The sequence below is a fragment of the Paramisgurnus dabryanus genome, chromosome 15 (genome assembly GCF_030506205.2).
Source record: "Paramisgurnus dabryanus chromosome 15, PD_genome_1.1, whole genome shotgun sequence".
NCBI lineage: Eukaryota > Metazoa > Chordata > Actinopteri > Cypriniformes > Cobitidae > Paramisgurnus > Paramisgurnus dabryanus.
The window spans coordinates 15,119,430-15,135,630 of NC_133351.1; the positions used below are offsets into that span (position 1 = coordinate 15,119,430).

The 16,201-nt window shown below is 38.6% G+C and overlaps 1 protein-coding gene across 1 annotated transcript in view; it reads right to left on the reverse strand.

Moving 5' to 3' along the window:
- The window catches only part of clybl (citrate lyase beta like), a 73,604-nt gene that overhangs the window by 18,147 nt on the left and 39,256 nt on the right, over positions 1–16,201 (reverse strand). Inside the window, exon 3 of the mRNA XM_065251772.2 lies at positions 2,111–2,299. Coding sequence (XP_065107844.1) covers positions 2,111–2,299 — 189 coding nt within the window. The remainder of the gene's footprint in view (positions 1–2,110; positions 2,300–16,201) is intronic.

Consider the following 16,201-nt stretch of genomic DNA (forward strand, 5'->3'; position numbering starts at 1 on the left):
GAGAAATATGACCACCTGTCTGCAATTAAAAGCGGGGAAAAGCGGCCCAGGAAATATATTAGCACTAATTAAATCCACTAGTTAAAAACTTCCTGCTTCAAGCCTAAACTAACTGTGAGCAACAAACTCGGGGCCCCTCCATCTCTCTACCTCCGTTCCTCCCTCCCTTCATCTACCTAGTTAAGACATTGTGGCTTCTTTTAGGTCCTTTCAGTGGTCATGCAGAGCAGCTGAATACTGCAGATTTGGGCTGGGTTGGCCGGTTGGGGGAAATGAGCTGGAGGGATTTGGGGGTTGGTGTGTTGGCATAGCCAGGGGCCACCAGGGGCCTCCTGGCAGAGACAGTCCTGTTTTGATGGATGGACAGAGGTCCAGAAGAACACCTCTTCTAAGATTCACAGGTGTTCCTACTTAAACAAAAACCATCAATGTGAAATCAACTGCCAGATGTACAGCACCTATGTGATAACATCACTTCATTAAAAGTGCAATAACTTAATGAAACTGAACCATATTGCACCCTAACAGTGGCATGTTCATATTCTTTTATACAAACATGGCTCTTCGATTTTATCCTTAGACATTCGAATAAAGTTATAGGTTTGAGATCAAACTCTGAAAAAACATCTTTTTTACTGTAAACATAATCACAGAGACCCAGTTTATGCAATGTACACTTGTATAAAATGTATAAAAGTGGCATTTCAGTACATTGAGGATTCGTTCATCAAATGAATTCAGTCCTGGGTCAAAATGTTTGCTCAAATACAATTGCAAAAATGGTCAAGAAAAGTAATCATCCTTTCTTAGCATCGTTTTGAGCAAAATCTTGGTTTAATATTTTAAATGTTCCTATATTTTGGGTCAAAAAATGGTCAAAATATGTACCCTTTCAAAAAATACAGCTTTGCACCTACAAAGTGAATATAAGTTTAACCTTAAACATACATACAGTAGGGCTGGGCAAAAAAAAAAAAAAACAGATTTTTCGATTAATCGTTTTTTAAAAAGTGGTCGATTAAAAATCGATTCTCAAAGAGCAGAATCGATTTTTTTCATATTTATTTCCGCAAACATTGAACGGAGGAATGGAAGCATTTTAGATTTCGCAAGCAAGACGTGTTGTGGCTTTTAATTTCTTTTTATTAATTACCCACTTGTAAACTGCTGTTCACTGTTCTATTTTATTAATATAGTATGTGTATTAAATCTATATTCATTGAGTTGAATCGAGAATCCGGTATAAAAACCTACCTGAGAACGGGAATCGAAAATTTAATCGAGAATCGGAATCGAATCGTTTTGATAGCTTGTGAATCGAAATCGAATCGATCTGGAACATCTGAATCGATACCCAGCCCTAACATACAGAGAAGGTAAGGTACAATGGTCTTGTAAAATGGCACTGTGCCAAGTATATACATATCTGTACCTAATGGTAGGACATTTTTAAAGGGTACTGCCCCAGTGACAGCTGGGGTACACATTTTGACATTTTTTCTAACAGTGTATACAGGGCTATTTAATATTTTGCCCCATCAACTCTCAACATTAGTGAACTTATGGAAGGTTTATTCAAGAAACTCTGTGTGTCTCCGGGGACAGAGGCTGAGCGAGTGTATTTGGTGACATCTGTCTTTTGAGGCCAATTTCAGATGTCATGGCTTTCTTGAGCAGATGCCAAGAAATACAGCCCATCTCTCTCTGGGCTGAACTACAGGGATCAAGTCCTTTTTAGTGTAATGGAAAAGACTGTTATTATTGCTTTGAAAAGAGCTGTGGTTTCTTCTTACCCTGTGAGTTCAGAGGCTGTGTTCTTTACAAATGATGGAAAATGCAAGAGCACATCAGATGTATTTATACTTTCTCATTTTTCAAATTAGATTGGGCAGAGCCTTCAATTTTTGGGAATAAAATGTAATTATTATAACATTAACTATAATCTAACTGCAATCATCTTAAATTTAATATTAAAACAGGACCCTACCATGTATAACTCAAGAGTCTGATGAATGTACTAAAATTTTTGAAAAACAAATAACATATATTAAATTAGTGTAAATTCAATTTTTAATTTTTGGACTATTCGTAAGAGTCATGATCCACTCACCCACTGCAATTCTTCGGTGTCCTCCACCTTCGGCAGCATTAGGGCCGTGGGCAGCACCTCCGCCTGTAAAATAACCTCCAGGTCGGCTTCGGACAGGCCACTGGACACAGAGTTCACCCGTACGCACTTCTCTGTCCGCCCCAGATCCAGCTCTGCCAGCATTTTTGGTATGGTCTTCCGGGCGGCATCCTGCCAGACACACAAAGAACAAAAAATGATGGGGTGGTTTCCTGGACAGGGCTTATCCTAGTTCCAGACTAAAAAGCATGTTTGAGCTGCCTTCATTTAAAAACATCTTGCACTGACATATCTTAAAATATATCAGTGCCACTGTTTTGTCTCAAGATGCACACCAGTAATGTTTTTGGTGGGGTTGTTTGTAAAAAGTATTGAAATGTCCTGATGTAACTAAGGCCTAGTCCTGGATTAATCCATGTCTGGGAAACTGCCCTTATGTGTATTTGTGTTAAAAGCATTGACCTCTCCAGAATTTACAATAAACAAAGGAAATTACTTAAAATGAGTGGTGACTGAATTGAAAGAATGATGCAAAATAACAAATGTGCTTGCAAGAGTACAACTGAATGGCTGTGTTACATAATTCAGACAATTCAGGATGGACAATGCATTCTATCTGACTGTACACATGTTTGTGGATAGTCTGCATGGATAAATTGGACCGTATCAAACTCTTTCACGGAGTACTCAAATGAAATTTTTAAAGCTTGCCACCTTTTCTATAACTTTGCTTCATCTGCTGCACTGTTAAAGTAACTTAATATTTCGACTCTGTTTAACTTTAATATGCTTCAATCATGCAATTTTATCTAAATGCGCAAATCCATTCATATAACACTAGACATTCAGATGCCTCTCATTCCCTACCTTTGTTGTACTACACAGTCAATTTCAATCAAACACAGAGGTTTATCACTCTGGCGCTCACTTTTTTGTATTACTAAAATGTCATCATTCATAAACCTTTTCAAACACAAACCGAGGGCCACTATGAATCAAACTACATTGTAAACCCCATTATGTTGCGTCTCGTACACTATCAACACTCTATAAACTATAAACACTTGATTGTCAGTAGTTTTGTTTTTTATCATTTTCATGTCATGTTTTTTAGATTCAACATTCAGAAAATGCATACTGCTTGGGTCTTCAACAGGGGGTCCTTGGTGGTATTACTGGGGATACTTCAAATATGGTTTGAATTCAAATTATTTATTTATTTATTTTTTGGACAAATGAAACTGGACATCAAACAAAAATGCATTAATAGGCTTAATAATAGAAATGATAAAAACTTGATTCAAAATAAAAGGTTTTAAGGTTCCCCATAGAAAATATTCTCCATACAGTGAGATCGCCACGATAGTATAGAGCAATAGTTTTCTTATTTATTTATTTAATATTTTTTCACTCATTTATTTCTAACAAGCCAGTGGATTGGTGGACAAAAACAGAACCTGCCATTAATACAATTGCATCATTGATGCCCGGGGAACAACTCACTTACTGGATTATGCACACATAACAAACTCTCTTGCCTGCAATACAAGCTTAAGTGTGAAGAAAAGTTCACATTCAATGCGAGTTGGTGTGGCAAGTGCAGGTTATTATGCGTTAATGTGAAACTATTTTAATAATAATAATGGCATAATAATAATTTAAAACATTAATGAGCAAACAAGCCATAAATCACCATAAATGCTATCAGTGATATGTCTGACTATCGTCGATAGTCTATTGGCACAACCAAAAGCATCTTTTTTTTTTGTGTATTCTTGTTTGGTTGTAAATTGGCACACAAGTGTTAGACAGAATTTGTTTGCCTTTGCATTACAGTTCAATGCTTTGTGTTGCAAATAGAAACATGACGACACATTTAAGAAATTGCAATAAAAATGCGACACAGGAAGTATCAATTAAAGCACTGGTCACTAGTGCACTTGTAAAAAGATAAAGATACAGCATCTTGGAAAAGCGGATGCTATGTGAATTTACAGGGGAAGTGGTAGCTGGCGCCTGGGATTACGGTGCAGAGCAAGATCTAGCGAAAGGATTAACCGCACTAGAGCCAATGCACCCGAGACCATAAAGTGAAAATCCCTGCACACAAGTCTTCTCCGCAAACACCAAAGACACATGACCAAAGGAAGTGGAGGAAGGTAGAATCAAAGTTAATGCCAAGTTCCAAGACCTAACTGTGACACAGCAGCACACGCCAGAAGATTCAAACCAGATGCGGCCCTAAGAAACTGAAGGTAGGTGGGAGGGAGAGGGGCTAACAATGAGGCTTCCATTGGTCTGAAAGCGGCACTCCGTCCGAAAGGAAATGTGGTCTCAGTTAAGCGGTAAGAGGAAACAGTAGCTCAGAAGATGTCAGGTTAGATCAGAGGAGGGACGAGAGTGACCACTAAAGAGAGAGGAGGAGAAGAGAGGCCTTGGGGTTAATTCAACTTGAATGAGGAACTCCTCAGCCTGGGTCATCTTCACACCATCAACAAAGGAGCCACAGCCAGGGTCACCTCCACCCAAACACTATTTAACTTTCAGTCCAGACCATGACGGCCTTGTAATAAATGGCATTGATGTCAGTCTAGATCTGTATCCCTGTCTTCTAGTCTAGTCTGGACCATAAAATCCCTGTCATTTGACCTGGAGCAACATTATCAAGCATTTTTACAAGGAATGTACTTATATGATATCTGAAGGGTTGCAGATATACTAGCAAAGCAGATCAAAACCAACATGCAATCTAGACATAACTCACATTTAAACTAACATTACAGACCTCAACTTACAGTGTATGGTAAGAATTGCTTGATTACCAAACAAACATAGAGAGATCCTCCATGATAGTACACTTGTTCACAGCTGTTTTAAGATGGATTTATGAAGCCATAACTCAGGCTGGATCTACCATGGAACAGCTTTATGAATGCCGAGTTCTCTACTCTGGGTATAATCCACTGATCCAGGGTCTTAGATGCTGCTGAACCACTTCAAACCGCATAACTGGTATCACATTTTAACATTAAAAAGTTTAAAAACATTAATTCTTTATATTTTCCACATTTTAGAATAAAAGTAAACTCATCAAAACTATGGAATACCAAAAAAAAAAGATTCATACTGAAGTTTTACAAAGAATTAAAGGGAAACTACTTTTTTACTAATTTTCCGCCTTCCCTAGAGTTAAACATTTGATTTTTACAGTTTTGGAATCCATTCAGCCAATCTCCGGGTCTGGCGCTACCACTTTTAGCATAGCTTAGCATAATTCATTGAATCTGATTAGACCGTTTAGCATCGCGCTCAAAAATAACCAAGGAGTTTTAATATTTTCCTATTTAAAACTTTAAAGCTTTAAAGTCAAAGACAGAAAAAACGTTTTTTAGAAACTGAATTTCTATCGGTGGGAAGGGCTAGCCAACTCATCTCTTCTCACCAAAAATTGACAGAAAGAACATTATTGAGAAGGGATCGGTTTCTGAGGGCCCTCAACCACTTGGTGCCAGAATAAAGTACTTTGAAAACCGAAATGTTTTACATTAATGGAAGCACGTCCAACTAGTTGCTTCAAAAGACCCTTCCCCAATCACCCAGCATCCCACAGAGTGACCAGGAGAATCACAGGTTTGAGGGATCTTTGATTCTTTCTATCAAGCCCATCATTAAAGTTCAACACAGTATCATGACAGCATGTCACAAAACACTCCAAACAAAAGATGGACTTTCAAGTTTTTTTAAAAGGCCATATACTTCATATTTGTAGAAAATGTAGACTCCAACTGCGTGATATGCTAAGAAATGGGTCTACGCTTGGATTATTCATTGTTTAAATCAAAAGCACAGAAAAATATAATCAGAATTATAAAATGAATTCCCTATACAGTAACACTCAAAGAAATTAGAGGGAGGAAGAAAGAAAAAGGAAAGAATAATAATTTATGCAAAACAAAACTTACAGTATCTGACATTGTAAGAGTTCACGGAAAAATTTAAGGGGACAGAGAATTAAAAACCATTTTTACCTTGTCTTTGTTGAATAATGGTAGTCTACCCGCATTCACGAACATAGAAAAAGTGCTAGACATGCTAAACATCTCAGTCTCATAGAAATTCCTCTTTTAGAAATGTCAGCCAGAAAACGGCCCAATCTGAAAAACTGATGCTTATGACATCACATGCATCTCACTGCCCCTCCACTTTAAAATAATTGGCTACATTTTTTGAGTGGCAGCAAAGTCAGCCAATCAGTAATGAGATTGCAAGTTAAGCCAGTAGGGGGAGCCAAATAGGTGCAAAACCACTTGTTTAAAATCCCCCACCCTAATAGAGCTATCTGAGAGAGGTTTTTAGGAAGCTTCTAAGGCATTACAGACCCAAACAAATTTTTTTTTGTCTACATGTCACATCACAGAACAAGGATAAATACTCCGTTCAATCATTCTATGTCACCTTTAACATTTTGTCACAATTTACTCTCTATGACTGTGGGTTCACACCAGACGTGAGTTTAACGATTTGCGCGAGTAGATTACATACAAAGTCAATGCAAAGATGCTATCAGACGTATCCCTGCGTGGGACGATGAGAATGATGTGATATGGGTGACGCGTTTGCTGCAAAAACATGCGCTATTCGCCTTAAATGCGTCTTCGCCCAAGTTGAAAATATTCAACTCGAGCGGAAAATTTGCATGACACGAAGTTAAATCCCGCGAGTAATCTAGAGCGTGTAACGCGATGCCCCGCGTTTGGTGTGTACGTAGCATTGGATTTCAACCCTGCATTTTTTTTCAGAAATTCTGCATATAATATCCTATGTTTAATATAGAGAAAAATTCCAACCTGCATAAATAACCACAAACTTTTCTTTTTTTATTTCTTGACCTTTACTGTACATGTCTAACAGTTGGGATATTTGAGAGCACTTGTGGATACATAAGCCGTGGTCAGTGAGTTTCCATGTAACTGTAAAAAAAATGCAGCATGAAGTATAAGGAGCTTGGTTATGCAAGTCAATTCAACCTACTATTTTAAGTTCTGACTTGTGATAACTTGACATAAATTGTAAAAACGGCATATATGTTGATATGATACCATTTTTACAGTGTACCTATTAGACTTAATTAAGTAATTTTATTTTTTATTTCTGATGTCGTCCAACCCACCATGACACTTGCAACACAGGTGAAAATGACCTGTAACTATGTGAGGGGTAGTGACTCCATGCGAACAATTGTCACACGGACAAGGTCTGACAGGTGACGCACCGGGCATCTGGAGCTCCATTCCAGCTGAATGATTAACAGATCCGACATCTGATCCTCTCCTCATTCCGCATTTGTCCGGTTCCACATGAGAGGAAACCCCGTCCCTCTAGGCTTGACGATAGATGCTCTCAACCTCCTGAAAACCGCCACTTCTTCTCACACTGTGAGGTTAAAGAACGGCCCAGGGGCTGCTACATTTTCAGAGCGCTGCTTGGGCGGCTCGAATATTACATGACTGTGTGGCCGCCCGGCTCTGCCAATCAAAACAGACTGCTGTAATTCGATAATAAGAGAGGGAGGTTTTTCTTTGAAACTCAGTGTTTTGTGATACGTTGTGCTGGACTGGACTCCCAGCATCAAAATGATAGAAAGGTTCCAGTAAAGGAGACTTCAGTTGGGACCTTAGGCCCCCACCATGATGAAGCCACATTCAACATCTGCTAAAAACCATGGAGGCTTGCTGTTTGTGTACTTGGTTAGATGCTGTTCCAGGAAGCTACTTTTGTTCCCATAGCACTTTACGCATCTGTCGTCGAAACCTGGATTTAAGCAATACATTCTATACAAGTGAAAAACGGACCTGTGCAAACATCAACCTAAACATATAGGGCCCTATCTTGCACCCAGCGCAATTGACTTTGTCAGTGACGCATGTATCATTCGTATTTTGCACCAGCGCACAGCGGGTTTTTCCCTCCACAGACGCACGTCGGCAAACTAGGGAATAAACTTGCGCTCACTGGGCAGTTCAGCGCAAAAAAGGAGGCGTGTTCCAGCGCAAACCATCCCTGATGCTATTTTGCAGTTTCAAAAAACAATTGCGCCACTGACCAAAAAAAAACTACGTTGCGCGTGGTTCATTATGCTATTTTAAGGGCGCATGCTTGACCATAATGTATAGCGTGCACAACGCGCACAGATGCAACAGTTATTTTTGCAAATCATAAATTGTTACAATAAAAATATTAACACATGAGATAAGGGAAATCATTGTGGTGAGCATTGTGGTGATAGTTTTTATTTATTTTGTGTGACTGCGTTAAAAAATATCATGCAAATAACGATTAAAATAATTTCATAAGTTTGTTGTGTGGCTGTATTACGTTTATTTTATGTAAATAATAATTAAATTGTTTTCATAAGAAACTTTAATGTATATGAACTTGATTTGTAAGTGTTCTTTGGGGTTGGACCTTGCTTGCGTTTCTTGGGTCCGATTTCAAAGCCCCCAAACCCTTTCAGCGGTGAGGGTGGACGCAAATCTGTGTAGAGGCAGATCCACCTCCCGTTACATGGCGTGCCCGATTTATGCTGGCAAGCTTGGGATTCCCCCGTCTCCTGACATCATTGTAGCGCTTGGCACAATGATGGGGATGCCAGCTGATGAAACAATTGTGGCTATTTCCTCTCACGCCTGTTTAACCGACGCTGATTTGGGCGGGTTTCTCCCATCCCCATACAAAACAACTTCTCTGTCTTTGACTGCTCTTACAAGAACGTCAGTCTCCTCGGCTGTGAACCGCTCCTGGCGTGCGCCTGGTAAATCCGTCATATAATAGCAACCAGCCATGGAACTTGCGCCCTTGCGTTTAAAGGGAATGTTGGATAGCGTTCTGATTGGTTTATTTGACGTTACGCCCAAACCACACCTATGAATAATGAACCTACTTCAGACCAACCCCTTATTGATTTGCGCCTGGCGCAAGAGTTATTTCTCCCGCCGGGAAAATAGCAACAGCGCCCAAGATCCGCCCACAAACTCACTTGCGCATTGCGCTTCGCACTTGCGTTTCAAATCGTTAAAATAGGGCCCATAATGTTTAACAACAGCGTATATATGATTTCTATAATGCAGGCAGTAAGTGAGAATCTCTAAAAGTAGAGTTTTTAAAGGGTTTTGTATGTCCTGTAAGTAAAATAATGTGGTTTTTTAACCATTAACAAATCGAAACATAGTTTAAGTGGTTTATGGTTAAAAAACATTATTTTCCACATACCGTAAATTTTTGTAGCTCCAGATATCCCTGTCTTCGTGAAACACACAGATTTTGTACAAAACTCATCAATCTGAAAAGCTCTGTGTCCTGATTGGCCAGCTAACCTGCACGTTGTGATTGGCTTGAAAACCTCTGACATCAGCCGGAAAAGTGACGCTCCTTACCATGTTTGAAAGATTCGCTCACAATGCAATGCTAACAGGAGTTAACTTACAGGCTGAGTCTGAAGCGGGAGGAATTATGATAATGTCGGTCTTGTCTACATCACCAATCCCAGGAAGTAAACTGTTGCCTACAATCCGTGTGTTTGTTGCAGTCCAAGAAAAAAGATTTGCGTTGGAAACGACTTGCGTCATCGTTTACTTTGGGGTTTGAATATCGTTAACATGTACTAAAACACACTTACACACCCAAGGAAATGTAAAATCGCGAATTGGACAATAGGTGCTCTTTAAAATCTCCACACTGTGAGAAGAACGGTCAAAAAAATGTTCCCTAGCAGTCACTGGGGCGGTCCCCTTTCAAAAAGTAAACCTCTGCAACTGAAGAGTTCATGTTCCTCAGAGGTACATATTGGCACCAACGAGTGCATATTAGTACTTCGAAGAACATGTTTGGTCATACGCCGATAAAGTTTGAGAACCACTGCTATTGAGGTACATACTGGTACCTCAAAGGTAAATATCTGTACCCAGATGGTACATATTAGGACCTTTTTAAAAGGTACCATCCCAGTGACAAATTTTGTATCTTTTGTCTACACCTAAATGGCACATATTAGGACCTAAGTAGTACCCCAATGGCAGCCTGGGAGCATTTTTCCTGACAGAAAGCTCAGAAAGGATTAATTATTTATTTATGTACACTTATAAAACCATAGGCTGTTTTTTATTTTTTGGCATTACATCGAGTACATGGGGTACAAGGACTGCTAGCAGTAACTGACTTTCAATTTTCAAGTCATTAGAGTTGCTCACACCTGCTGCCAGGGTCAGAGCTTTGTAACAAAGTCCTTCTATGCAACCTGCAGCTGTGAAGCACAAGTGAATCAAAATAATAATAAACATTCCACAGGACATATAGATCTGAGTAATGATATCTCAATGTACACCATACATAAAAGCACTTTGCTGTTATCTCAAAGGTCCCGTTTTTCCTGTGCTTTCGAAGCTTTGATTATGTTTACGTTGCGCAATATACCACATCTTCAAGTTTCGTGTGTAAAAAACGAAGCATTTTTCCACACAATTTACTTATCTCTATACTGATACGCTGTTTTCACTCTCCTAAAAACGGGTTGATGTCTTCCTTGTTCTATGAAGTTCCCACTTCAGAAATTTGTAATGAGTTCTGATTGTGCAGCTGATTTAGTGTGTTATGATTCGACAGCAGCTTAGCCTAGCCAGAGCTTTTTGAGCTTAGCTGGCGACTGGCGTATTCCTGAAAGTATTCATATATTCGGGAAGTAGAAGGCTGTAGTCTAAATCGAACGTTCTCTGTAGTCCTTGAAAGCTAATTCTGTTTTAGAACAATTATAATCTGTATAGAAAATATCGCTTGGCATTAAACTTTGAGCTTTATAATTCTGCAGGCATTATTTATGCTCTAACAGCAACCTTACCAACCAACTAAAATGTGAAAAATGGGATCACGAAAAACGGCCACTTTAACTACAGAATGTATAAATAAATGTATAATAGGAGACATTGACTATAATGAACAAATACACACAAAGTGTAAAAGACAATCTTTGCTAACACGTGTTCCTGTAGCTCAATTGGCAGAGCATTGGATTAGGGGCTCAAAAGGTCATGGGTTCGACCAGAAGGATCACACATACTGATAAAATGTATAGCCTTAGGGGGCATGCACACCAAAGCTTTTACACTCATGGGCAGCGTATGTTTTTAATTGTTTCCAATGGAAGCGCAATTTTAAAAAAAAAAGCCAGTGGGTAGCGGTTTTTTCACGTTGAAAGCCAGCTCTCGGCGGTTTTCAGCACTCGGCGCTGAGCGCCGTGAGTTGAAAAAGATTCAACTTTGGGTTAAAATCTCCGCTCGTCAATGTCAGTTCTCACTCGGCCGTCCAATCAAAGTGGAGGAAGTGCGGGACAAATATCACAACAACCAACTGGCACATCGTACAACAACTGATAAACAAAGCAGAAGTATCATAGCTACCAAAGCGCTCAGCTGAAGAAAGCTGGCGCTCAGCTGAAAAAAACAGCTGGCATTCGGCGTCCTACAGGCATTTTCAGCCGCTTTTAAAAGCTTTGGAGTGCACACACTCTTACTGTGCATTCACACCAGATGCAGAAGAGGCGGCAAGCGCGAGTGATTACATGTTAAGTCAATGCAAAGACGCCAATAGGCGAATTAAGCGTTGCTGAGGGAAACGCGCAAGTTTAAAAATCTAAACTTTGGCGGATATTTGCGCCACGTTAACCAATCATGAGCTTGCTCTAGTAGTGACGTGATTACAGGAAGCGAGCGGAGTTGCAGAAGCCCGTTTTACGATGCAAATTTCTGCGTGAATGTCTGGAATGACTAGAATTTCACACGCGAATAAAGTGAGTAAACTCCAAATCTTCAAGCGTCCAACTACGCGCGAAAAGCGTGTTTTTGCCGCCTCTTCCATGTCTGGTGTGAACGCACCATTAATGAAAAGACAGCGCTTTTGTATAGGGTACACCCACTCTTGCCCACTCTTAGCCAAACCACCGTTGCCAGATATGAAATTATTCAAAATAAGTCAAAATGCATAAAGATTGATGATTTCAAGACACGTCACTGACCCTTGAACTGCAAAATAACATGCATAATATTTAATATGCTGGATAAAACTCTTTCAATCAAAGGTGAATCTTTGTTTGATGGGGTATAATACAAACTACACAAATCACATTTTGACAGAATTGTGACATTCTAGTCTCTGCTGTCCTGTTCTGCTTTTATTTTATTCAAAGATTGATCAACAATAATCGGTTTATCCTATATGAAGCTGTTATAACCGTTCACCTGCAACACCTCTGATAAGCATTCATTCCAGTGAGCAATGTAGCCTATTAATACAAATACGGTTATTATATTATTATATTATATTAAAGTTATTATATCGCTTATTTAGTTTCAAGCAATTGGGACAGCCCTCCATATTGACCCCTCTAACAGAACTACACACACAGCTCCTGTGATATACTGTAGGTATGACATTCACACACAGGTTTGACTGGCAGGCAGTTTCTGTCAGCACACACATACTGTCAAAGTTCACTTATGCTGGGGATTCATTTTCTGTGTGAGCGCCTTTAGATCGCAGTTTGTATTTCTTGGCAGCCGAGCGCCCAGTGTTTCTCTGGAACATTCCTTAGCTGTGCCATTTCTGGTTAAGGAGTAGTTAGAAGAGAATAGATTTCTATAAATGAAAATTCTGTCATCACATTCGTGTCATTTCAAACCTTTTTCTTCTGTGGAATACAAATTTTGAGTTTCACAAAATGGACTTTTCTATAAAACTAAAAGTGTGTTCAGCCATAATACATACTGTACATACATATAGTCTTCTTAATCTGTGTAATTGCTTTGTAAAACATTTTCTTTTGGGGAAACTATTGCTTTAAGACACAGGCGTCTTTCTCTGTGCACCCATGATTACCGGGAAAGTTTTCTACAGAAACTTCCCACCTAAAATTAAAAAGGCCACATCCTATTTTGCAGTATTTGTCATGCAGACTCCACAAAAACACATATCTGCTGCGATCCATTGTGGCATTTCCTCTTTGAACCGACCCAGTGAAAGTGTGGCAGAAGAAATTTGAGATGACTTCAAAATACAGACATTGGGTTATGGACTTCTATATCAGATAACAGTTGGTTGCATAAATTATGGTAAATTGGAAATCTTGACAGGAAGCCAAAGTATTTCACTTTCAAATAAGCTCAAACTGAAATCCAAGACTATAATAGTGTATTATAGAGCCAGTCCTGACAAACAGAAGATGAGTACTACTTGTGAAGGCTTACAAGAGCAAAAGACAACAAAAGCGGTTTCACACAGCACGCCACGGTGCAGGTATGGAGCTATCCAATGCTTGACATTTCATTGATTTCTGATGCAGCATTATTTAAAAAAAAATCTAGACATTCTGCTATACTTTTTCTCAAATCATTTCATCTACTGCCACCACCAGGGCTGATAAAGAACAGACCAAATATAAACAGAATGTCAACATGACAGTCTGCTGCCAAACACAGTGATGGAAACTGTAATGAAATGTTAATGGCTGACAATTAGCTTTTATAGCTTAATGTGATCTTCACATCCATCTGTGCTTGGAAAAATATGTTCAGATGTTTACAAGATGTAAGTACTTATTTTAAGCAACAAATCTGGTCTAATATTACAACAACCAACTAGTAGATTAGAGTAGATTTAGGTTTGTTAAATTTTAAAGATTTCACAGCAGTAGATGTGCTGTAAGGAAATCAGTTTGCACAAAAAAATCTTTGCCGTCTCTTTAAATTCATCATCTCGGAAGCATAACCACATTCTCTGTTCTCTGTTCTAGTCTCCAAAAAAAAAAAACAGATATATAAAAATCAGCCAAATATACCGGGGTTTAATTAGGCCATGATTTAATTTTTTTTTTTCATTTTTGGTTAATTTTCAAATGCACATTTCTAATGCGGATCTTAAAGGTAGTTCATCCCAAAACAAAAACTTAACTCATTCTCATGCACTGTAAAAAAAAAACTTTGCTGCCTTAAAATCTTAAAACAGAGATGAGTTGTCACAACTTATAAAATATAGTTGAGAAAAGTCAACTTAATTTTATAAGTTATAACAACTCACCTGTAGTTATAACAGCTCATCTCTAGTCAAGATAAATAATAGTAAGTTGAAATGACTTGTAAATCCGAGTTGATTCAACAAAAAAGGCAGCAAAGTATTTTTTACAGTGTGTCAATTAAACTCATAATATCTTTCCTTGTTCTTTAAAGGCCAAATGCAGTTTTTTTTTGTTAAAGCATTGTTTTGGGTTTTCTGGTTATCATGGGAGTGGATGGTGAATGCCTCGGTCCAGAAAATCGTTGATGCTGGACCCAAAAGTGTTAAATAAATTACATTTGACTTGTGTCATATAGCTTAAGTGTCCTGAAGATGTTTCAGTTGTTACACATAACTTAAAAGTAAACACCCTAAAACTGCCTCAACAAAGTTCAGACACAGAGAATAGCGGTGTCCCAATTCGAAGGCTGTGACCTTCGAAGAACGCCTTCTAAGACCGATTGCGTCACAGCAGCGCAACTAAAGGCTTGTAAGGCTGTCACAATTCAAAGGCTGCTTAAAATGAAGCCTCAAAATGCGGCTTTATTTCTCTGCGCTGCTAAAGATAGAACAAAAGGATCCTTCACAGCCTAGGCTATCCCGAGATTCATTGTGCACCTGTTACGGCTGAATATAATAGATGTATATTTTAAAATAAACATTAATAACCTTTACTAAATAAAAGTGTGTATTCTTGTCACTGTTTTACTATTATAATTTATGTTTTGAATTAATATTATTCTGTGTATGTTGCGTATATTTCTAAGATTGATAAATTTGATATACTATTGGTTAGTTTAATCTACATCAAGGTGTCATATTTTCTAAAATAAAATTAATATTTTTCTGGTTCCATATTTATTTAAATAAATAAGAAACGTCTCTGCTGTGTCCTGCTGACAGTCGCGATGGGCACGTACAGCAGGTGATGCAAATTATGGATCCTCCGAAGGCTAGATCGTCTCATTTCAGTTCTCTTCGTGGACTTCGGAGGTTGCCCCCTTCAAAGACAGAGTCCTCGACTTCTGAGCCTCGCATTGCAGCATTTGAATTGGGACACAGCTTCTATCAAATTAACCAACCTTAGAAATATACGCAAAATACACAGCATACTATAAATACAAAAAAATCTTGCATTTTAAGCCTTACTAGCCTTCAGTCACACTGCTGTGATGCAATCGGTCTTAGAATGCAGCCTTCGGAGGTCCCAGCCTTTGAATTGGGACACAGCTATAGTGCACTGAGGCACATATGAAGACTTTCATCAAATGAAGAGTTTTGCTTCAAAATGCGATAAAAATGAGTTACCGCCAAAATCATTATTTTATCAGGTCAGTATAAAAAGAAAATTCTTAATTTGATGCAAAATCCAATATCTGCCGTGTTATTCTGTCATCTTTTCCCTTTTCTTCCCAAAACGCAATAAACGAAAGTCCTCCTTTTCTGCAGAATGCAATAAATCCGCTCAACAAATCACAGCGCACCATTCCACGCACTGTAAACAATAATGGCGGCAAGTTGAATACACAGAATCCTAGTTTTCCGCATCTTTGTACTTTGTACTTTGTGATCAACAAACACACAAACAAAAAAATTTGATGGCATTACTAAACCTGTGGTGGTTTTCTGTGATGGGAAAGAAACATAATCCATCAAAATCTTACGGGAGAGGCACTCGGAAGTTGGAAAAATGCCGATTGCTTGTTCTCCCGACAACATCAAGCTTCTGTCATGCTAACACACTGACCCCAGGGGATCTTATGAAAAAATGTCCATTATTTTAAGCGAAGTCAATGAAAATCGTGCAAGACCAAAACATTTTACAGCTGTCAAAAAAGTTCAGTGGTGAGTCGACGTCCCAAGCATAACAGCAGCAATGACAGTGTTATTAATATAAGTTTTTTAAATAATGCCATTAATGTTTATTTTTTATTCGGTGTATACCACTAGTCAACTTAATGAATATAACATGGCAAA